Here is a 23,157-nt window from a genome sequence, read left to right on the forward strand (position 1 = left end):
TTGAGTTCCTATTTATGACTACATTGGGGTTTATATTTATCTACTCATCCACACATTTCTCCCTTTTTGTTTTTTGGCTGTAGTTCATTTTATGATCGAAAGTAAAAACAGGAGTTTTGCAAACGCAGCTTAAATTCGGGTGCTGCTTCTGCCAGACTGTAACGAAACCCAATCTCGTTTTGCATGACCAGACAAAACAGGTCTTGTGTGCAATTGCAGTATGTTAAACAAGTCAAACTAGATACCAGGCAGTCTGTACATGTTTGTGTCCTTTTAAGATTTGAAGTTGAGACAGCAGCTCAGTACTCCAGGCTACTGCAAAAGAAAAACACCACCAGGGTTTTTAGCTCAATACCTTTATTTTCATTTAATCCATCATTCAACACATGTCGATTGTTCCTGTGGAAGAAAGAAAAATATTCTCAGGACCAAATACAAACACTACAGTTCAATTAAAGCCATTTTAACACTTAAATTGACCTAGAAATTGTTTAAAATCTCAAAAAGCCACTAATTTTACAAGATCAATAGACTGGTGACTATTATAATGATCAGGGAATGAACTTTGGGCAGGGAGATAAGGGACCATCTCTTTCAATAGCTAATTGACTTGCCGAAAATTCCACAGATCACAATTTACAAGATCATGGTAATTAACACACATGGTATTTGCTGTAATATTTATAAAATCTTCCAAAACTGAAAAATGTGGTCATGACTAAATTTTCAAATTAGTTACATGTATATCACGAGCCATCTTATAATTTAGACGAAGTGTGAAATCCTTCAAGGGGAACAAATCTAACTATCCAATCAGACTAGGTTATTTATAAATATCAGGCTTGAACTTAAACCCGCTACCTCCTCCACTGGGTTGTAGAGTTCATTTGAGAAATTCTCTGAGCATGCCTCCTGTTCCTCCATGTCTTTCATGAGGGTTTCCTTATCCAGAGACAGACCTCTTCTTGATTTCCATCTTCTGTGCAAAAGTAAACGATATTCAGACTATTTAATCCAGCACAAACTGAGTGGAAGTGTTTTAATGATTCAGCTTCAATATACAGACGTACCTCCATCTCATAACTGCTGCAGCCGATATAACTAGGGAGATGATAAAAATTACTGTGAGAATGATGGGAACGCTGCTGGATGCCTCGTCCTGACAGAACTGCCCAGCGTACCCCCGTGCACATTCACAGACCGGCCTCCCTTTTTGCATTTCACAGCTCCCTCTGCCATTACAGAGGTCCGAATTGCAAGACTGGCCTCCCATTGCATGGACCAACACTTCATTTTCCTGCATATGGCATCCCTCTTCATCAGAGCCATCCTGGCAATCTGCAATTTGATCACAGAATCTGGTAGTGGAGAGGCACTTGTATCCATCTCTGCAAGGCTTTGACCCTGCTGGACACTGGTCGCCAGATACACACTGGTTTTCATGGACAGCGATGTAGTCATGTGTACAGCGGCAGGTACGTCCCCCAGGGTACGCCAGGCACAAGTGGCTGCAACCACCATTGTTCTTCGCACACAGGTTGGTTCCTGTTTCCAAAAATAAAATGACCAATTAGATTATGACAATTGTGTGCATAAGATCACCAACCTCTTTGGTAGATACCCTTATCCAGACCAATTATCTCGTCCATATAACTGAGCAGTTAAGGGCCTTGCTTAAGAGCCCAGAAGTGGCAGTTTAGTGGTGGTGGGATTTGAACTTTTCCCAACATCTTAACCACTGAGATCCCACTTCCCCTAAAACTAGATGCAAGTCCAGAAGTTGCATACGAAGTATGCCTCTAGTTGCCAGACAAGTTCTACAGCTACATGGGCACTAAAAAAGGAAAAAAAAAAGAAAAAAAAAAAGGGAGCGGCCTGAAATGTGGCTACTTGAACTCGTTCTACAGGCCAGCAGGTATCACATGATCTATTTAAAGTCCCCAAAGGACTCCAGTGGAACGAGAACATAAAAAGAAGAAAAGACAGTAAGTTTTAGGCGAGATAAGGGTGAAAGAACTGGTGGTTTGAAGTGCACAATAAAACTACCTTTCTGGCTGTTTGTGCTGAATGCCTTCAGTGCTATAATGTTTGTTTCCACTTCAAACCACAACTTTTTAGGCTGGATGCCATCACTGAACCATACACTGGTTGTGCCTGCAAGGAGTTAATTAATGGAGAAATATTAATCACACCTATAAATAAAGGGATTACTACAGTGTGTAACAAGGGAAAAAAATAAAATAAATCAATATTACAGGACGAAGTGTGCAGCAGTTTTAAAAACACCGCCACCTGCTGGTAAAAAAAACAAAAACCACCCAACCGTGCTGTTACCATTGAACCTCGTGATCCAGAAGAGGATATTTTCACTCCGGGTTAAAGACACGATTAAAGGAGATGAAGTTCCAGTTTTATATTCCCTGTAATTTGTTCCATCAATGCCCACAGAGCAAATCAGTTCAGTGGCTGGAAGGAGAGAACGGTATCGCAATTAAAACCGAGTTAAAAACACAATTACTGTGAAAAAGATTCCAGTATTAAAATGCAGATAGAAATAACGTGTATAATTGGGTCAGTGTATTAGGGGCGTAACTGCACGTATTTGTACCGAATCATGCCAATTTAATCAATATATTAAAAAGTGTATAAAATTGATTTATTCCATTATTTATTTCCTTTATACGATGAACTGTTAATAAGTTGTGTTAAGTTTTTCATTACTTCTGTGTACCAACACTGAACCAAAACATGAATTGTGTGTACTGTTACACCCCTAGTCCATACTTTTATTTTGTATTTTTTTTTATGCATCATAGACTTCCAAAAACCTTCAAAGGCCATAAATATACTGAAAAAAACCCCAGTAAATTCTGGCCGAGAAGATCTTCGGATATAAATGAATATTTTAAAAATCATAGTTCTGCAACCTTCCAAGCTTTAAGCTTACCAACGTCCACCCAGTAAACTGTTGTACCCTGGCTTGAGAAAGTCAGGAAATTGGGAAGCCGTGTTTTCCTCCAAAGCACCATTCGATTCCGTCCATCCATGGCAGCACAGTCCACCTGGGGCAAAACATCTTTCCCAGATGTCTCCATGGCTGTGAAGCACATCCTCCCTGTGGGTGGGTGCAGTGCAATGGAGGTGGGGTCCTGAAGCCTGGCCTGTAGAACCACGCTGGTGAATGTTCCACCTGCTGACGTGGCATAAATCTGAGGTTTCTTGCTGCTGCTCCAATACAAGTTGTGAGTGATCCAGTCCACAGCCAGGGCAGTTATTATATCACCTGATAACTGCAACATCTGGAGCTCTGGCATCATGGAGTCACCCAGTTTAATCTTAGCTACAGAGGCTTGGCCAACATCTGCCACATAAAGCGTCTCATCACTAAGAACCAAGTCCATATCTGAGGCTTCGTTTATACCAGGAAGAGACTGGGCCTGGTGGGTGGGCCACTGCTTTAGTCCAACCTGACCATGCAAGGTTCTGGTGAAAACCTATAGAGCAGAGACACTTAATTAATCTTCAGTGTACAACTGTAAGACCAAGAATACTCTGGCCATCTTCTCGATTTTTATACCTTTGTAAGTCTAGTAGGAGAAAGTAGCAGTAAAAAAGAAGAGGAGTTCACAGGTTGGCTACAAGTAAATCCATCCTCAGCTAACAGCAGTCCTGTTGGGCAACGACATGATGCACTACCCTCTGGGGATAGCACACACATGTGAGAACATCGGAGTCTCTCACAGGGGTTAGGTACTTTATACTGGATCAGAGGGTGGACAGTCTGGATAAAGGAAACAGAACATCACAATATTAGAACCTTTAGGTTTATATTATTTATAGATTTTTTCATTCGTTGTCTAAACTAGGTGTTCCTTGACAATGGCCCACAACCACATTTGGAACAGACCTCTGAGCAATGCCAGGGAAATATTTAAAATCTTCAATACATGTTTAACTCATCATATCCATATTTGATAAAGGTTGGCTTTCAAACCAATTTTCCATAGTTATTAACAGGTCAAGGCACAGTGTGGTTTTTTTAGTTTGATTGCTGGAACCATTAGCAAAAATCCATAACGATATTTCTATACAGCTAGTCTTTACAAGAGCGGCCTCTAGAGGCCAGTCACAGGTAGCACGTGCTGTTTGTGTTGCACGCAAGACTGCGCGCTGTATGGAGAGATTATACAATTATATTTGATATTGAAAATATTCATATCATTTAGCACATTTTCATGATTCAGTACTATTTTACACTTAGTTTTTTTGTGGATACTGTATAAAAGATAAATGCTTACTTTGAGACCAAATGGTTGACCAGGTCTTTTAAGAATAACTTTGCGGTTCTTGCCAGTAAGTTTGTGAGCCCCATGGATGGCCTGTCTCCTAGTGTCAGACCAGTACACCATGTCATTAAAAACTGCTACAGAGAAAAGGCTTGAAGTCTCAGTCAACTGGAGAAGCTTCACAAAGGAAAAGAAAAAATAGCATTCATTACTTTCTAGCTAATTATCCATGCTGCATGCAAGTTCACTTTAAAGTACACAGGCTTTCTTTCTGAGCATGTTTCCCAAAACCATTACAAGCTGGTCAGCTTTCAGACCATCAGGAACAATTCTAAATAAAAGATAAACCCATTTACCCTGATATCTTTGCCATCCATTGTGGCTGAACCAATGCACTGGAGCTTTTCGTCTGCCCAGTAAATCCGATCAGTCACGATATCCACAGCCAAGGCTACAGGCCAGTTTAAACCATGGCCGAGTAGCAACTTCCTCTCTGAACCATCCATGCCAGCTTGCTCGATCCGAGGCTTCTTCCCAATCGCTGACCACAGCATTATCCTAAAAATATCCAAATATTGTTCAAGGAATCAAGATTTTGTCCCAGAGGGAAAAAACAAACAAACAGGTTTACATTTCAACACTTCATTAACAAATGTGTCCTTGAAAAAACAACAAATTAAAAGCACAATCGGCTCTTGCTGACCCTTTTTGTGGTAGAAGCACCAGAGAACGAGGCTGCTCGAGGTCTTCATCCAGAATCACAGTCACATTCTGTTGCTTTAATACACTGTCGCCAATTCTCACAGCTAAAATCTGGCCGGCAACTCCATCCACCCAGTACAGGTTTCTCGCAAGCCAGTCTACAGCGATCGAGTCCGATTTCACACCTGTATAAAGTGGAAGACATTTTGTGCACCTTAATACCAAGAACTATATTAATCTTCTGGTTAAACACTTCCATTTGTGCACCAATTTCTGGCACATGATCCCTAAAAGAAAACGATTTAATTGGCATCAAACTTCAAACCTTTAACGAGAGTCTTGATGTAGCCCTTTTCTCCATGCACTGCGTATTTGATGCTTTGCTCCTGCAGACAGACCCAGAACACCCGCTGTTCCTTCCAGTCATAGTCCAGAGAAAAGATGGGCTTTAGGCCCGGGGAAAGAAGCATCTGCATGTTGCTGCTGCGCAGGCCCATAAACAGCACTTCATACTGCACCGATGCCAAAAGACTAGGCTCCTCTGCAAAAAAGGCACAACAGGAACCTAGTTATAATATTAAATCAGTGATGTACAGCTAATAAGCTTTGTCCTGCACAAAAACAACCCAGAAAACTATCAAGACCAGGAACAGTCTAAAATCAACCTCAAATTACCCTTTATGTAGGTTACATACAACGTTTGATCAGACGAATTATATATGTGCTAGACATCAAACTGCACGTACACCATTGACCTTCAAGTTTTTGTTACACAAAACCCAGATCACACAGAATCCAGTGTATTAAAGACCAACTGGACATACTTTGTGTCTTACAACTGCTGCTGTCTGGTTCCAGTATGAACTCCGGATGACACTTGCACATGTAGGAGCCATGCGTGTTCATGCATTTGTGGGTACACACAGGAGGCCGACTCTCCATACACTCATCTACATCTGCACAGTACAAACCATCTGGCTGAATCCTGAAGCCTGGTTGGCATCCACATTTCTGGGAGGGGAAAAAAAACTTAATAAAATACCAACTTCTGGATATTTAGGTAACTTATTTTTAAAAACTGTACATGCAGCCAGAAATCTTCCTAGCAAAATAAACTTCATACAACAGACTGGATCCATTCGCAAAAAATAATAAGGACTAACCGCTCCATGAGGAGTGTTGATGCAGACGTGCTCACATCGCGGTGGGTTTGGACCAGAACAATTATTGCTGCGACATCCAGGACCCTCATCGGACTCATCCAGACAGTTAGCAGTGCCATCGCACACCAGCCTGTAGTCCAAACACTCCTCACTGCCACACTTGAACATGTGTGTGGAGCATTTCGTCTGGCCACCTAAATCCAAATTGCATATTATTTCTCCCTATTCCTTCTTAACCTCGAAGAGCAAAATGTGATGAGACTTGATGTTTTACAAACGATCAAATGGTCGAGTTAAATTCTGAGCACCACCACTTTTGGGCCCCTTAAGAAAGGCCCTTAACTTTCAAGTGCTTGGTTAAAAGAAAAATAAGAATTAAGAGTGGTAAGTTTTTTGGCCAATTCATATTTTACACATTCACACGTTTTATATTTGATGAAACCCAAAAAACACATTAAGAGTTGTACCCACATCCAGCTTCATCACTGTGGTCTTTACAGTCGTTAACTCCATCACATCTCCAGAATGTAGGAACGCACTGATCTTTCGATGCACAAGACCACTGGAACGCTCCACATTGCACAGGAGAGGCCTTGCAATTCTTAAAGATCAAATACAAACATCTTTAGGAGACATCGTAAGGGTACGACTTTTTTCATTATTGTGCTAATTTCTGAATCAAAAGTTCACACCTGTTCATCAGATCCATCAGGGCAGTCTTTGTGTCCATCACAAAACCATTCTTTCAGCAGGCACACATGGCTGTTGGGGCAGCGCTGCTCCAGGGGGCAGTGTGGAGGTTTACGACAGCTCTTCTCATCAGACTGATCATAACAATCTGCATGCCCGTCACAGCGAAAACTCACAGGCACACACTGCCCATTCACACATTGAAATTGACCTCGTAAACATGGCTCCTTCGCTGAAAGATTGTTAAATACCAGTGTAAGACAATTTGCAATATGTAGTACCAATGAAGTATTCTATTCCCCTCCCGAAGCTCACCACAGCTGGTCTCATCTGTTCCATCTAAACAGTCTCTCTCACCATCGCAAAGGAAAGATTCAGGGATGCAACGGGTTCTGTTATCACAGTGATGGCTGCAGGATTCAGATGGTTTAAAACAGTTTACTTCATCAGAGCGATCCTGACACTGCGGGGTTCCATCACACACTTGCTTCTGATCAATACACATTTTCCCATGAGCACACTGGAACTGGCCTACAAGGATTAGAGAGAAAAAGAGAATTACTCTGACCAATCCATACTCGTGCTAGAAATAAAAAAATGTACACTTAAAAAAAAAAAAAAAAAAAAGCTGAAAGATTTCCTACTTTTTTTACACTGCCGTTCACAATCCTTCTCATCAGACCCGTCCTTGCAGTCCTTTTCTCCATCACACACATGACTGGAGAGGATACACTCACTTCCGTCCCTGCATGGTTTGAAGCCCAGACGGCATTTCAGAGCCGAAGAGCCTGCAGTATTTTTCTGACCCTTATCTGTAAAATACATTCAGATGTTTGCAAGACATTTTGCCCACTTAAATGCTAATTTAACTGCAAAATGGACATACGGCATTTCTTCTCGTCGAAGCCATCTTTACAGTCCACACGTCCATCACAGAACTGCTGGCTGGTCAGACACACCGTCCCCTCATCACAGTGCAGAGGACAAGTCGGACACTGGGCCTCGTCTGATCCATCAGAACAGTCCGAGCGACCGTCACACACCAGGGCTCGTTCAACACACTTCCTCTTGTTCTTACACAGGAAGTGGCCTACATGGAGAAAACTCGAAGCAGTTAGAAATGTGATCAGGACTCAATTTCAGAAATCCTGCATTCACACAGTACCTGGATCTGAACAGGCTTGTAAACAGTGGAGCTCATCAAACCCATCAGGACAATCCAACATTCCATCACACATCTGAGACTGACTGATGCACAGGGATGTTCCGGGACACATTACAGAAGGACTTTCACACACTGGTTCTGGAGTCTTTTTATCTGGTGAAGCTTCAGGGACAACTGCAAAACACAACAGCAATAAAAAAAAATAAAAAAAAGTGTCATGTAATACAGAAAAAAACTTTTTACAAAACGCCAACATCTTATTGTGTAAGGTGAAAGGCGATTACCTTTGCGCCTACAGTCCTGCTCATCAGACCCGTCCTTACAGTCCTTTTCTCCATCACACATATGACTGGAGAGGATACACTCACTTCCATCTCTGCATGGTCTGAAGCCCACAGCGCATTTCAGGGACGGAGGTCCGGATTTTTTCGTATTACTCTCAGCTGTGAAATACAGCAATTACTCCCATGTAATGTCCAAAATGTAACATTAAAGTTGGTAATCTGTAACCCTGCCTGCCAAACTTTAGTCTTTGTGCTGTAAATACCACCGATCTGCATCCAGTATAAAATAGGAACTCAAAACGTTGCCACATGAGTCATTTTAAAGAATTACAGCTCCACAAAAGTTTGCTATATGACCATTTTTACAACTAATGCAGAGTCACTGGTGTTTAATGGCCCTTTTTCTATGAAAAATATATATTTCTAAATAACCAAAAATATATTTAGGACACTCTTTATAAATGACACTTACTACAGTCTGCTTCATCAGTGCCATCTAGACAGTCTTTCTCTCCATCACACAGGAAGGTGTCTGGGATGCAGCGTGTTTTATTATCACAGCGATGGCTGCAGCTCTTGGTGCGTGTAAAGCAGTCCATTTCATCAGAGCGATCCTGACACTGAGGAGTCCCATCACACACCAGCTTCTTGTCGATGCACAGCCTCCCATGAGCACACTGAAACTGGTCTGGGACAAATTGCACAAAAAAACCCCATCCTAAACACATGCTAAAACTCACTATTCAAATTAAGAGCTTTCCATATACTTTACCTGGTCTACACTGATACTGACAGTCGTCTTCATCAGAACCGTCTTTACAGTCAACCTCTCCATCACATACATGACTATAGAGCACACAATTGCTTCTGTCCTTACAAGGTCTCCAACCCAAACGACACTTCAGTGGTCCTGGTTTGTTTGGCTTCACAGGAACCCTGGGACACCCTTCCTCATCAGAGGAATCATTGCAGTCAGGGCGTCCATCGCAGACCAAACCATTCTCAACACACTTTCTTCGGTCCTTACACAAAAAGTCACCTGTATTTAAAAAACACAAATTAATTCCCAGAAAAAGCCATTAAACCATCATACAGTCCTGATTTGTATCAGGATTTCATGGATTATTCCAGTACCTGATTTTGGACATTTCTTGAAACAAGCTTCTTCATCGAAGCCATCGGGACAATCATGCTTTCCGTCACACAGTTTAGAGTTCGAGATGCATAGTTTCCCCCCTCGACACAACACTGAAGGAGCCTCACAGCGTTGCAGCTGTGTAGGATAGCCTACAGCGTGAGAGCAAGATCATTGTAAAAGTCAGATTCAAATCAGTAAGAAAGGCAATCAATAACACGGCGGGTTGAAACGCCAAGTGTTTAATCCTATGGCACTACATCAGAGGAGAGGAATTTATTATGCATTACCAAGGCAGACAGGAAAAAGGGGATATCTGGAGGTTTATTTTGTACCCCATTTCCTCCTGGAAGCTCTGTGTGAAGTCCTGTATGTGAAAGGTTTGTCCAATAAACTGGCCATTGATTAATTGTAAATAGTTACTCCAGAAAATCAATACGCTTTGCAGAGGTAAATTGCAAAGAGATTTTGGAAACAAGGCTGGTAGCTTAAGGCATTGGATCAGGTGGTCATGAGTTTTAATCCCAGCCACACCAAACTGCCACTCCTGGGCCCCTAAACCCCAAAGGTGATCAGGTGCAAGTCAATAAAATAAATGCAAGTTGCACTGGATAAGAGCGTCAGCCAAATGACTAATGTAAATAAACCATGCCATTTCCAAGCCAAGAATAAAAGTCTTACCACAGTCTGATTCGTCAGTGCCATCAATACAGTCTCTCTCTCCATCACACAGGAAGTTTTTTGGGATGCAGCGAGTTTTATTGTCACACCGATGGCTACAACTCTTTGTGATTTGGAAGCAGTCCATTTCATCAGAGCGATCCTGACACTGTGGTTTGCCATCACACACGAAAGAAGCATCAATGCACTTCCTTCCATGAGCACACTGAAACTGCCCTAGAAATGGTTTAAGAAGAGAAAAACGATCAGGTCGGAACCAGAGATCATAAAGGATGTGATTTGGCTTCGTTTTCTTACCAGTTTTGCAATTAACGTCGCATCCCTCTTCATCAGATCCATCTTTGCAGTCATTTTCTCCATCACACAAATGACTGTGCAAGATACAGTCGCTGCCATCCTTACAGGGGGTCAACCCCAAACGGCACTTCACGGGAGTGTTTTCGGTCGAATAAGCAGCTACGGTCGGACAGTCCACCTCATCAGAACCCTCCGTGCAGTGAGGATGTCCATCACAGACCAGATTCCTGTCAATACATCTCCTCCGGTCTTTACACAGAAAGTCATCTAAAAAAGAAGACATCAAGTCTTATTCAGAGCACTTCTGAAGAGGCATCTAATAACATGGGAGGGATAAATTATTTTACCCCCATCATAAGGACAGCTCTGAAGGCATGGTCTTTCATCAGACCCATCAGTACAGTCCTTTTTGCCATCACAGAGTTGACTCTGGGAGATGCACTTTGAGGTTGCCAGGCATGGTATAAATGGGCTTTTGCAAAGGGAATGTGGTCCTGGGTTTCCTGCAGAAAAATATAACTACGTAAACATTCAAAGCTCAGCCGAGAGAAAACAACTCTTGCAAACTCAAGAGGATTTTGACTTTTTTGTGACGTACCGCAGTCAGTTTCATCAGATCCGTCCCAGCAATCCCTGATCCCGTTGCAAATAAAGATCTCCGGAATACAGAGACTGTTCTGATCACAGCGCAACGCGCAGCTTCGCGAAGGCTTCCAGCATGTTGATTCATCAGAGTTATCGGGACACTGAGGAACCCCATCACACACCTGCTTCCTGCCGATGCACTTCCTGCTATTACGACACTGAAACTGCCCTGGGAGGAAAAACAGAAGTGAATTTTAAAAAGCCTTCATCTCAGTCATCTGCTCCACCAAAAAAAAAAAAAGTTTTAAATCCGACCTGGATTACACTGAAGGTCACATCCATCTTCATCTGATCCATCCTTACAGTCCAGCTCTCCATCACACACATGGGTGTTCAGGATACAGTCGCTGCCATCCCTACAGAGTTTCGAACCCAAGCGACACTTCAAACCAGGTGCAAGACAATCTGCCTCATCAGAGCCGTCAGTGCAGTCCGAACGTCCATCACACCTCAGATGCACCTCGATACACTTCTTCTGGTCCTTACAGAGGAAGTCACCTTGAAAAGTACAGTAAAGTGTTACTTATTTTTCTGCTTCTAGGACAAGTAAACCATTTTCGAACACACATGCACGTTACCCTTCTCCTGACATGAATCTATACAGGAAAGCTCATCAGAGCCGTCAGGACAATCCAACTTTCCATCACAGTGTTGAGTCGGGGACATGCATGATGATGTGCTCTCACAGAACATCGAGGGGCTTTTACAGTCCTGATTAGCTGATAAAGTTATTGGCACCACTTTAGAAGATGCCTTCGTGTCTGTGGAATCTCCAGCTGTGGAATAAAGTTCTGATCATAATGCACACCAATTTAAATCCATGTACAATTCAATTAATGTTTATTTGTATAGCATTTAATTAACATGGTCTCAAAGCAGCTATACACAAAATAATGCATGTTTGTTCCTTACAAGTGCAAAGAAAAACTCGGATTGTATGAGGGAGAAACCTTGAGAGGAACCAGATTTAAAAAGGGAAACCAACCCATTTGGGTGGCATCGAACATACATTCATAACATTATATATTCTTGTATTAGAGTTGAATACGTAACTGTTCATGTGTTTCTCTTAGTGAAGCTCCGCAACCTGCCCGATTCATCCTAATACTCTACTGATAATGACAATTTCCTTACACTTTGAAAGGTCACACTTCTAAACAGTCATTTCGTTTGCTCCAATGGATAATCCAATCTGGACAGTTTCATCATAACTACTGTCTGGTGTAGAAGTCTTTCAACATGCCCAGTAAATGATAGTGGGAGTAAAAGTGAACAAAGTTTAGTATAATACTGGATAAGAGTGCACTGTAGATAACTACTCTTCATTTAAATACCCTACAGTGGTCAGCATAAAAAAAAAAAATATTTGCGAAAACTAAATGTTTAAACTCACGACAGTCTGCTTCATCAGTGCCATCTAGACAGTCTTTCTCTCCATCACACAGGAATGTGTCTGAGATGCAGCGGGTTTTATTATCACAGCGATGGCTGCAGCTCTTAGTGCGTGTAAAGCAGTCCATTTCATCAGAGCGATCCTGACACTGAGGAGTCCCATCACACACCAGCTTCTTGTCGATGCACATCCTCCCATGAGCACACTGAAACTGGTCTAAGGTATTGTAAGAATCGGTGAGCACAAAATCGTTTCATTGCAAACACGCTACAGTGTAAAGCTGATTATTATAATGATTAAGTTTACCTTTATTACATTGCTTTTCACAGTTTCTCTCATCAGACCCGTCTTTACAGTCCTTTTCTCCATCACACACGTGATTATAGAGGATACAGTCACTTCCATCTCTGCATGGTTTGAAGCCCAGGGGACATTTCAGGGATGATTTTGTAGGTTTTTTGCCAGATTTATCTACAAAACCAAGTCAGAGAATTAACCTTGATTACAAACATTTCCCTAAAAGGAACAAAATTCTCATTACAGCAGAACATACAGCAGTTCCTCTCATCCAAGCCATCTTTACAGTCCACACGTCCATCACAGAACTGCTGGCTGGTCAGACACACCGTCCCCTCGTCACAGTGCAGAGGACAAGTAGGACACTGGGTCTCGTCTGAACCATCAGAACAGTCAGCGCGACCGTCACACACCAGGGCTCGTTCAACACACGTCCTCTTGTTCTTACACAGGAAGTGGCCTACATGGAGAAAATGCAGAGTAGTTAGAAATGTGATCAGGACTCAATTTCAGAAATCCTGCGTTCACACAGTACCTGGATCTGAACAGGCGTGTAAACAGTGGAGCTCATCAAACCCATCAGGACAATCCAACATCCCGTCACACAGCTGAGACTGACTGATGCACAGGGATGTTCCGGGACACATCACAGAAGGACTTTCACACACTGGTTCTGGAGACTTTTTAATTCCAGGAGCTACAGTAACAGCAGGAAAAATAAATATGAATTAAAATGGAGAGAATACAAGACAAAATATTGAAATCTTAATTGGAAGAAGAGAAAAGTTACGTTTTTGTCCACAGTCCTCCTCGTCAGACCCGTCCTTGCAGTGCTTTTCTCCATCACACACCAGGGCTCGTTCAATACAATTCCTCTTGTTCTTACACAGGAAGTGGCCTACATGGGGGGGTGGGGGGGGGTGGGGGCATACAGTTAGAAATGTGATCAAGAATCAATTTCAGAAATACTGCATTCACACAGTACCTGGATCTGAACAGGCGTGTAAACAGTGGAGCTCATCAAACCCATCAGGACAATCCAACATCCCGTCACACAGCTGAGACTGACTGATGCACAGGGATGTTCCCGGGCACATTTCAGAAGGACTTTCACACACTGGTTCTGGAGACTTTTCAACTTTATTAGTCGCAGCAACAGATGCTTTAAAAAACAAACAAAAAACCCCCATTAAGATTTTACAAAAAATTTACACATGAACTATTATGAAAAGAGTTCATCTTCATTACAGAGCTCACGACAGTCTGCTTCATCAGTGCCATCTAGACAGTCTTTCTCTCCATCACACAGGAAGGTGTCTGAGATGCAGCGGGTTTTATTATCACAGCGATGGCTGCAGCTCTCGGTACGTTTAAAACAGTCCATTTCATCAGAGCGATCCTGACACTGAGGAGTCCCATCACACACCAGCTTCTTGTCGATGCACATCCTCCCATGAGCACACTGAAACTGGTCTGGGTATTAAAGATATGGGGTGGGAACAAAACATTTTACTGCAAACAAACTACAGTGTAAAGCTGATAAATAATGGTTAGAAATTACATATTGATCACCTCAACAGCTAGCCATGATGACAATGTGAAACTATGACTAATTGGCTGATGGAACCTTGTAACAAAATACAAGTAAAATCTTTACCTTTATTACATTGCTTTTCACAGTTTCTCTCATCAGACCCGTCTTTACAGTCTTTTTGTCCATCACACACGTGATTATAGAGGATACAGTCACTTCCATCTCTGCATGGTTTGAAGCCCAGGGGACATTTCAGGGATGATTTTGTAGGTTTTTTGCCAGATTTATCTACAAAACCAAGTCAGAGAATTAACCTTGATTACAAACATTTCCCTAAAAGGAACAAAATTCTCATTACAGCAGAACATACAGCAGTTCCTCTCATCCAAGCCATCTTTACAGTCCACACGTCCATCACAGAACTGCTGGCTGGTCAGACACACCGTCCCCTCGTCACAGTGCAGAGGACAAGTAGGACACTGGGTCTCGTCTGAACCATCAGAACAGTCAGCGCGACCGTCACACACCAGGGCTCGTTCAACACACGTCCTCTTGTTCTTACACAGGAAGTGGCCTACATGGGGGGGGGGGGTTGGGGGCATACAGTTAGAAATGTGATCAAGAATCAATTTCAGAAATCCTGCGTTCACACAGTACCTGGATCTGAACAGGCGTGTAAACAGTGGAGCTCATCAAACCCATCAGGACAATCCAACATCCCGTCACACAGCTGAGACTGACTGATGCACAGGGATGTTCCGGGACACATCACAGAAGGACTTTCACACACTGGTTCTGGAGACTTTTTAATTCCAGGAGCTACAGTAACAGCAGGAAAAATAAATATGAATTAAAATGGAGAGAATACAAGACAAAATATTGAAATCTTAATTGGAAGAAGAGAAAAGTTACGTTTTTGTCCACAGTCCTCCTCGTCAGACCCGTCCTTGCAGTGCTTTTCTCCATCACACACCAGGGCTCGTTCAATACAATTCCTCTTGTTCTTACACAGGAAGTGGCCTACATGGGGGGGTGGGGGGGGGGCATACAGTTAGAAATGTGATCAAGAATCAATTTCAGAAATACTGCATTCACACAGTACCTGGATCTGAACAGGCGTGTAAACAGTGGAGCTCATCAAACCCATCAGGACAATCCAACATCCCGTCACACAGCTGAGACTGACTGATGCACAGGGATGTTCCCGGGCACATTTCAGAAGGACTTTCACACACTGGTTCTGGAGACTTTTCAACTTTATTAGTCGCAGCAACAGATGCTTTAAAAAACAAACAAAAAACCCCCATTAAGATTTTACAAAAAATTTACACATGAACTATTATGAAAAGAGTTCATCTTCATTACAGAGCTCACGACAGTCTGCTTCATCAGTGCCATCTAGACAGTCTTTCTCTCCATCACACAGGAAGGTGTCTGAGATGCAGCGGGTTTTATTATCACAGCGATGGCTGCAGCTCTCGGTACGTTTAAAACAGTCCATTTCATCAGAGCGATCCTGACACTGAGGAGTCCCATCACACACCAGCTTCTTGTCGATGCACATGCTCCCATGAGCACACTGAAACTGGTCTGGGTATTAAAGATATGGGGTGGGAACAAAACATTTTACTGCAAACAAACTACAGTGTAAAGCTGATAAATGGTTAGAAATTACATATTGATCACCTCAACAGCTAGCCATGATGACCATGTGAAACTATGACTAATTGGCTGATGGAACCTTGTAACAAAATACAAGTAAAATCTTTACCTTTATTACATTGCTTTTCACAGTTTCTCTCATCAGACCCGTCTTTACAGTCTTTTTGTCCATCACACACGTGATTATAGAGGATACAGTCACTTCCATCTCTGCATGGTTTGAAGCCCAGGGGACATTTCAGGGATGATTTTGTAGGTTTTTTGCCAGATTTATCTACAAAACCAAGTCAGAGAATTAACCTTGATTACAAACATTTCCCTAAAAGGAACAAAATTCTCATTACAGCAGAACATACAGCAGTTCCTCTCATCCAAGCCATCTTTACAGTCCACACGTCCATCACAGAACTGCTGGCTGGTCAGACACACCGTCCCCTCGTCACAGTGCAGAGGACAAGTAGGACACTGGGTCTCGTCTGAACCATCAGAACAGTCAGCGCGACCGTCACACACCAGGGCTCGTTCAACACACGTCCTCTTGTTCTTACACAGGAAGTGGCCTACATGGGGGGGGGGGGGGGGGCGGGGGGGTTGGGGGCATACAGTTAGAAATGTGATCAAGAATCAATTTCAGAAATCCTGCGTTCACACAGTACCTGGATCTGAACAGGCGTGTAAACAGTGGAGCTCATCAAACCCATCAGGACAATCCAACATCCCGTCACACAGCTGAGACTGACTGATGCACAGGGATGTTCCCGGGCACATTTCAGAAGGACTTTCACACACTGGTTCTGGAGACTTTTCAACTTTATTAGTCGCAGCAACAGATGCTTTAAAAAAAATAAAATAAAAACCCATTAAGATTTTATAAAAAATTTACACATGAACTATTATGAAAAGAGTTCATCTTCATTACAGAGCTCACGACAGTCTGCTTCATCAGTGCCATCTAGACAGTCTCTCTCTCCATCACACAGGAAGGTGTCTGGGATGCAGCGTGTTTTATTATCACAGCGATGGCTGCAGCTCTTAGTGCGTGTAAAGCAGTCCATTTCATCAGAGCGATCCTGACATTGAGGAGTCCCATCACACACCAGCTTCTTGTCGATGCACAGCCTCCCATGAGCACACTGAAACTGGTCTGAAGAAACATCTATTATTATTTTTGACCTAAAAATAAAAGATGGCATGTGATAAAGCGATGTTAGTATTTACCTGCTCTGCACCAACGTTCACAGTTATCTTCATCCGATCCATCCTTACAGTCTAACTGTCCATCACACACATGGCTGTGGTGGACACAGTCACTTCCATCCCGACAGAGTTTTGAACCCAAGCGGCACTTTAAGGGAGCGACGTTTTTGGTGTTGGTTGTAGGAGAACAGCTCATCTCATCTGAGCCATCAGTGCAGTCAGGACGTCCATTACACAACAGATATCGTGCAACACACTTTCTTCCATCTTTACACTGAAAGTCACCTGGAAGAGAGTTTGGGGGACCACAATAAAAATCCATGGAACAATATGGTGTGAAATTTACTGTTCTGGCAACCTGAAGCACCTCTTTTTGAACATAACTCTCGACAATTCATCTCATCTGATCCATCAGGGCAGTCTTTTGTTCCATCACAAAGCCAAGCCTGCTGCATGCACAACGATGTTTCTTTACACCACATGGAAGGCTTTTCACAGTCTGTCCCTGGAGAAGACAGAGGTGCATCTGAGGAAAGAGGAAAAAAGGATTACCATTTTTGTACTCGCTCAAGGAACCAATACAAAAAGGTGCCAATCTGGAGCAAAAATAGCTAATAGAAACGTCCACAAATAAGAGCAAAATGGGACTGAATGTAAAATGTGATGCTCAAAAAACACTTGTGAAAAGGTGTCTGCAAACTGGGCAATAAGGTGTAGATCAGCTGTTTAGAACAAAATCAATCTGTCTTTTGGGTATGGGGGGGGGAGAAAAAATAAAATAAAATAAAGCTCACCTTGCTGTAATTCATTCAGCGCTACAGTTACATCAACAATAGCACTTTCTACAGTCACTGCCTTCACACGTGTTCCATCTTGCCGTTTCCACAGCGTGATGACGTCATTGAGGACAGTCACAATGTAGGGCTCATAGGCAGCTGCGATCAAACCTGGAAAAGTCCATCCTTCACCTGCAGTGTACTTTTTCCTCTTCAGAAGACTCAATACTTGCAGTTCTGTAAGAGAAATGGAAATAATGCATTTTCGAAGTTCATTAAGAAAAACAAAACCGAAAAACCACTACAGACCATTTTGCGAGTGCCAAACGACGCTGTAGGCTCTGCGATCAAATACAACGTGGCCGATACTTTTGTCTTCAGAGCGGTAGATGGCTTTTGCATTTCCACCCAACAGGCCTAACTTCATGGTGATGATCTGACTGTCCTCCAGCCAGTACAACTGACCTCGCTGCCAATCCACGAAAAGGTCATTGATTTCACCACTTGCCTGGTACAAATGGCTCGAAATGCTCTGATCAGGGAGGCTAATATGGGTGGCACCAACTGAGAGCTCATCACAGGAAACCCAGTAGCAGTTTCCAGTTTTCTGGTCAACTCTGACAACACAAACTTAAAGAAAATACATTTTTTTTTTATTGCAATTTCATATGGACAAAAAGAGCAAAGTTACATTATGGCACATACCAGGCTTCAGAGTTGGTATATATTCTGAGCGACCCTCCCTGAGCACATGAACCTTCACGTGGCCTGTAAGATTGGCCCAAATAACCAATCCTCTCTTCCAGTCCACATCAAATGCTTGAATGTCCTCATCAGAGGAGAAGAGAATGGATTTAACAGGACCATTTGTAGTATATTCCAGTGTGTATATGGTTGTGGGTGTTGCATAGGCAAGTGTAAACCCTTGAGAACAGACAGAATGGGGTAGGGGAGAAGAGCAGTTTAACATCTAGTGCAAATAGTAGCAATATACAGTGTGTACAGCAAATATATATAAGCTCCTAAATACAATGATGAAATTGTGTAAAAGAATCATTTAACCGGAGTGATTAAGGCACAAAATTCCCATTACATACATTCACATGATCCACGTTGCACAGAAAGCTTTCCCTCAGAGCAGGAGCAGGTGTAACCACTAAGGCTGGTTAGAGAGGGCATGCAGAGCTGACAGCCTGATTTCCTACATGGAGAAAGACCTGGTGCACAAATAATTATTAAAACAATTACTTTTCTTTCCAAACATTTATCAAGTGAATTTGAATCTACCAGTGCAGTAGGCCTACCTCGGGGCTGCTGAAGTTCATGATAGACCATTACGGTTGTTAGTTCTCCCTTTAGAAGAAAGTTTTTTTTACTAGGCTGGTTTTCAGGTGCTTGCCACAAACGCCTGTCTTCAGTCCAATAGAACAAACCATTAAACACGGCCAGATTCTGACCAACCCGTCCTTTAAAGAACTCCCGAAAGGTGTGCCGTCCTGTACCATCCACCTTTACTGTTTCAACTGACTGCAATGTTCGTTAAAACAATTAACATTAAAAAATAAAATACTTCTGCCAAATAAATAATATAATTGGATTTAGGGGGTGGGCATCAAGTAAGAAGCGCCTACCTTTTTGAACTCGCTTATCCAATACAACCTTCGTGCTGCCACATCTAACGCAAGACCTCTCGGTAACTGTGCAGTTACAACCACCAACGAAGTCCTCAAGAAGCCGTCCATTGCTGCGCTCTCAATAGTCAAGATGTTTGGTCCTTTATTAATCCAAAACATGGTGCTATGAAGAAATAGAAATGCTATAAAAACAGTGAAATTTAACCACTGAATGCATTCAATATACCAGCACACACCTTTCAGTGGGAAGAAGAACCAAATCTGTTGGATCGGTATCTTTGGATAAGACTACGCCAACAGAACTACCATCATACGCGCCTGTATAAATGCCTTTTAGCGCTGCGTTAGTCCAGTAAAGTTGCCCATTGAGCCAATCAACAGCTAGAGACTTGATGCCAGTTTGTCCTTCAGAGAGGAAAAACAAGCATTAAAGCAGTGGGAAGAAATGTTTAAATTTCAATTCATTAAAAAGGACAATCATATATTTAAACAGATGACAAAAAAAAAAAAAAAAAAAAACCCCATACGCCAATACATTTAAGCCATTTTTACTGTTCACAAATCTCAATCACTGAGAAACTGCTGTATGAAACATGCTGCGGAAGAATCCTTTAGATCTCATGGTCAAGTAGGCAACTTCTGCGATAACACTGAATATGACAGCACAGACTGGGTCCAACTAACCTGAATAAAGGACACTGCTCTTCTGATCCAAAGTTTTATAGATGTTGCCGTTCCCATCAGCCCAAAAGACAAGGTTCCGTTCAAAGTCAAAAGTTAAAGCCAGTGGGTTACTGCTGATCCCAGTGAGAGGTAAGAACGATCTGTCGTTTACAGCGATCAAACCAAGAAGTCCCTTCTTAGTGGTAAGTAGTTTAGTATCATTTCCTGACAAAACAAAACCCCATGTGAAAATCTGTTGTTTACTGATGAATACAGAATTAATGATCACCTAACAGTACCTTGTATCTGGCACACGTTACCACCTTGTAGCTGGAAACCTGGGCGGCACCGGCACTGGAAGGATCCTTTGGTATTAATGCATATGTGCATGCAGGGTCCATTGGGTTGAACACATTCATCGACATCTACAGACACATTTAAGCCTCATCAATTTGGCAATCACTACACTTTCACAAGGTACCTGAATAATAAATAATCTACCTTCACACTTCGCTCCATTTGCTGAGAGCTTCATCCCACTGGGGCAAGAGCACATTGCTCCCCAGAGCTGATCAGTGCACGTGTGGCTACAGCCACCATTTCTCTCTCGACACATTTTACCTGAAATGTGTTTAAACGAGAATGTTAAAGGATGACGTGTCAATATCCCCTGTTTTAAGTTCAAATCCAACATCTTAGCTTTCTGCAATTTGTGGCACAGGACAAATTATAAATGTGAAGTTTCAGTCAGCTGCTTTTCCAAAATTTTCTTAAAAAAAAAAAACTAACACATGCATTAATGTAACTTTCTGATTTATTGCACATCTTAAAAGCAGATTTATGGACATGGTAAAAGAAACGAATGATGCAGCCATACCACATGTAACAGGTTCATCTCTTCCATCAGAACAATGAGGAACGCCATCACACCTCTCTCTCAGAGTCAAACAAGTTCCATTTAGACAGCGCACATTCAGATCTCCACAATATCCTGCCCCACACACACACACACACGGATTTAACATGCATGCAATTACAAAAATAACATGTTGAGTGAACACTGCAGCTCACCACAGCTTTCTTCATCCGAGCCGTCGCCACAGTCATCAAACTCATTGCACCGGAGGCTCAGTGAGATGCAAATACTGTTCTTGCATTTCCAGTCACCCGTGAGGCAGCCCTCATACAGGTTACAGTTCAGTTCATCAGACCCATCCGGACACTGGGTTTGGCCATCACACACCGCAGACCCCATCACACACAATGTGCCATCAAAACACTCAAAGTACTCTGGAGGGCAGGCTGGAAAATTTTAGAGAGATATAAACTTAATTTATTAAATGCATCCATTTTGTAGCTTCAACTAGAAAGCGCAGACATTTACACAACCAAATGAGCCGTTTTAGTCCATTGAATTGCAGAATAGGACTGACTGGTAGCTTCATCAAAATCCAAGGCCTACAAAATCAACTGCAACTTATCAGATCAGTAGTTTTCCAAATTTATTTTTTATAAACAGGGAAAGAAAAGGCCAGACTAAATATACATGTAACAATAATTTCAATTATTAGACAAGACAGTACCAGTCAGGGTCACCTGCTAAATTTAGGTTTATTTGACTACAAACTCCCAGGGCCAGTTCAAACCTGGATAAACTAAGGAGGATTAAGTCAGGAAGAGCATCCAGCAAATTTAAATGTGTGCTGGATTAAGAAGGCTCAAGAAGAATTTAAGAATTTCCCCATAGTAAAGCAGAAAAGAAAAAAAATAGCATATACAAACCGAACAAATGCTAAAGATTGTCTACCAGTTTGGTCACAAGGTGATTACTAGCAAACGAGGGTTATGACATTATGGATGGGTGTTTCCAATCAATCCCAACCAATGAAAGAACACGTACAGCAATCCATCTCATCAGATCCATCCAGGCAGTCACCTGCACCATCACATCTCCAGGAGCGGAGAATACAGGCTCCATCATCACACTGCCAGTGGTTCCTGCCACATTTTCCAGCTAGACCTAAAATAAATAAAGTAAAAAAAAAAAAAAAAAAAAGAATCAATAAGCAATTATTATTAAACAATACTACAAAATGAAACAGGGAGCACCTGGGAATCATGGCGCAAACTGCTCAACTTCACGCGCACCACTAATAATCCAATTACCAACGTTCATTAGTCCAATTAAAACTTAGTAATTAGGAATATTAGCACATCCGGTTCACAAACCCATTTAGACACATTGTTTATTACAGTTTTACGTTATTAGGGATGAAATATCTAATCAAAGTAAAGCATCATAGTGAAGCGCGTCAAACTTGGAGGGAGAAATAAACGATTTAGGATTTCTGGACCTTCTTTTAGACACTGACAAAACGATGCAACTTTTTCGTAGGCTGTGAAAATATTACCTGTCATTAATAAAACACTGAAAACTGCTGCCAGTGTGGAGAGATGCAGCGAGGCCATGCCTGCGCCGGTCGGGGAAGAAATTCAGCGCCACTGTCGCGCAAAATGCGCCTTTATGCGCTCATTCACCTGGAAACCACCAAGTCAAGCCATTATAGGGGGATTCAATACAGCTGACAAACTAATGGTATCGCCAATGATGTCATTTTATTTTATAGATCAGGGGTCCCAAACTTTTTTCTCTAAAGAGCCAAATATCAAACTTAAATGAAAAGTGAAAGTTGCATTAAACCAAAATAAACTATTCAAATGAAAGTTGCCATAATTACCCTCAATTATAATTTCTCAATATTTTAAAAAATTCAGTTTTCGATTCAAAGCTTTCTGGTTTAATAAAAAAACAAAACAAAACGTAAATATTACAATATCAATGCTAAAACATTGTCTTTTATTGTACAGTAGTGTTCAATGCTTAATATATTTATTCACTATACAGCCACATGCTTATAATATCAGTGAGCTGTAATAAGCGACACAAATCTGC

General features: G+C 42.0%; 1 protein-coding gene across 10 annotated transcripts; it reads right to left on the reverse strand.

Moving 5' to 3' along the window:
• Positions 1 to 340: 340 nt before the first annotated feature.
• On the reverse strand, positions 341 to 22,742 carry LOC310741280 (uncharacterized protein). 10 transcript variants are annotated; one of them, XM_083568910.1, is made up of 62 exons: positions 22,616 to 22,742; positions 22,105 to 22,224; positions 21,276 to 21,506; positions 21,082 to 21,195; positions 20,706 to 20,825; positions 20,504 to 20,629; positions 20,226 to 20,429; positions 19,778 to 19,946; positions 19,539 to 19,704; positions 19,212 to 19,434; positions 19,005 to 19,124; positions 18,613 to 18,831; positions 18,217 to 18,537; positions 17,926 to 18,144; positions 17,499 to 17,657; positions 17,153 to 17,416; positions 16,863 to 17,078; positions 16,591 to 16,767; positions 16,291 to 16,494; positions 16,044 to 16,208; positions 15,638 to 15,862; positions 15,375 to 15,551; positions 15,185 to 15,292; positions 14,930 to 15,091; positions 14,643 to 14,846; positions 14,396 to 14,560; positions 13,987 to 14,211; positions 13,724 to 13,900; positions 13,529 to 13,636; positions 13,274 to 13,435; positions 12,995 to 13,198; positions 12,748 to 12,912; positions 12,442 to 12,657; positions 11,627 to 11,824; positions 11,304 to 11,546; positions 11,002 to 11,217; positions 10,751 to 10,909; positions 10,404 to 10,670; positions 10,107 to 10,322; positions 9,425 to 9,577; positions 9,063 to 9,329; positions 8,763 to 8,978; positions 8,291 to 8,449; positions 8,007 to 8,180; positions 7,728 to 7,931; positions 7,486 to 7,653; positions 7,157 to 7,372; positions 6,844 to 7,073; positions 6,623 to 6,752; positions 6,152 to 6,345; positions 5,813 to 5,999; positions 5,314 to 5,529; positions 4,990 to 5,173; positions 4,643 to 4,844; positions 4,299 to 4,463; positions 3,578 to 3,781; positions 2,948 to 3,494; positions 2,335 to 2,466; positions 2,047 to 2,154; positions 1,071 to 1,545; positions 862 to 979; positions 341 to 399 (listed from the first exon to the last, which is right to left on the reverse strand). In XM_083568910.1, the coding sequence occupies exons 1-62, from the start codon at positions 22,671 to 22,673 to the stop codon at positions 376 to 378; spliced, it is 11,865 nt and encodes a 3,954-aa protein (XP_083425036.1). In that variant the 5' UTR covers positions 22,674 to 22,742; the 3' UTR covers positions 341 to 375. The 10 variants fall into 10 exon arrangements, with proteins under 10 accessions (XP_083425036.1, XP_083425037.1, XP_083425038.1 ...); XM_083568911.1 differs by having other exon boundaries at positions 15,647 to 15,862; positions 16,854 to 17,078; XM_083568912.1 differs by having other exon boundaries at positions 13,996 to 14,211; positions 16,854 to 17,078.
• Between the last annotated feature and the right edge of the window lie 415 nt (positions 22,743 to 23,157).

This window comes from Silurus aristotelis (genome assembly GCF_946808225.1).
Source record: "Silurus aristotelis genome assembly, chromosome: 18".
NCBI classification, from domain to species: Eukaryota; Metazoa; Chordata; class Actinopteri; order Siluriformes; family Siluridae; genus Silurus; species Silurus aristotelis.

Excerpts from the sequence above, each read along its gene's own strand:
- LOC310741280 (XM_083568906.1), bottom strand. The coding sequence starts at position 22,673 with ATGGCCTCGCTGCATCTCTCCACACTGGCAGCAGTTTTCAGTGTTTTA. Across the intron at positions 12,913-12,994 it reads CTTGGATGAGAGGAACTGCT|ATAAATCTGGCAAAAAACCT; the intron begins GTATGTTCTGCT and ends TTGGTTTTGTAG. Across the intron at positions 11,547-11,626 it reads AGATTCATGTCAGGAGAAGG|GTGACTTCCTCTGTAAGGAC; the intron begins GTAACGTGCATG and ends GTACTTTTCAAG.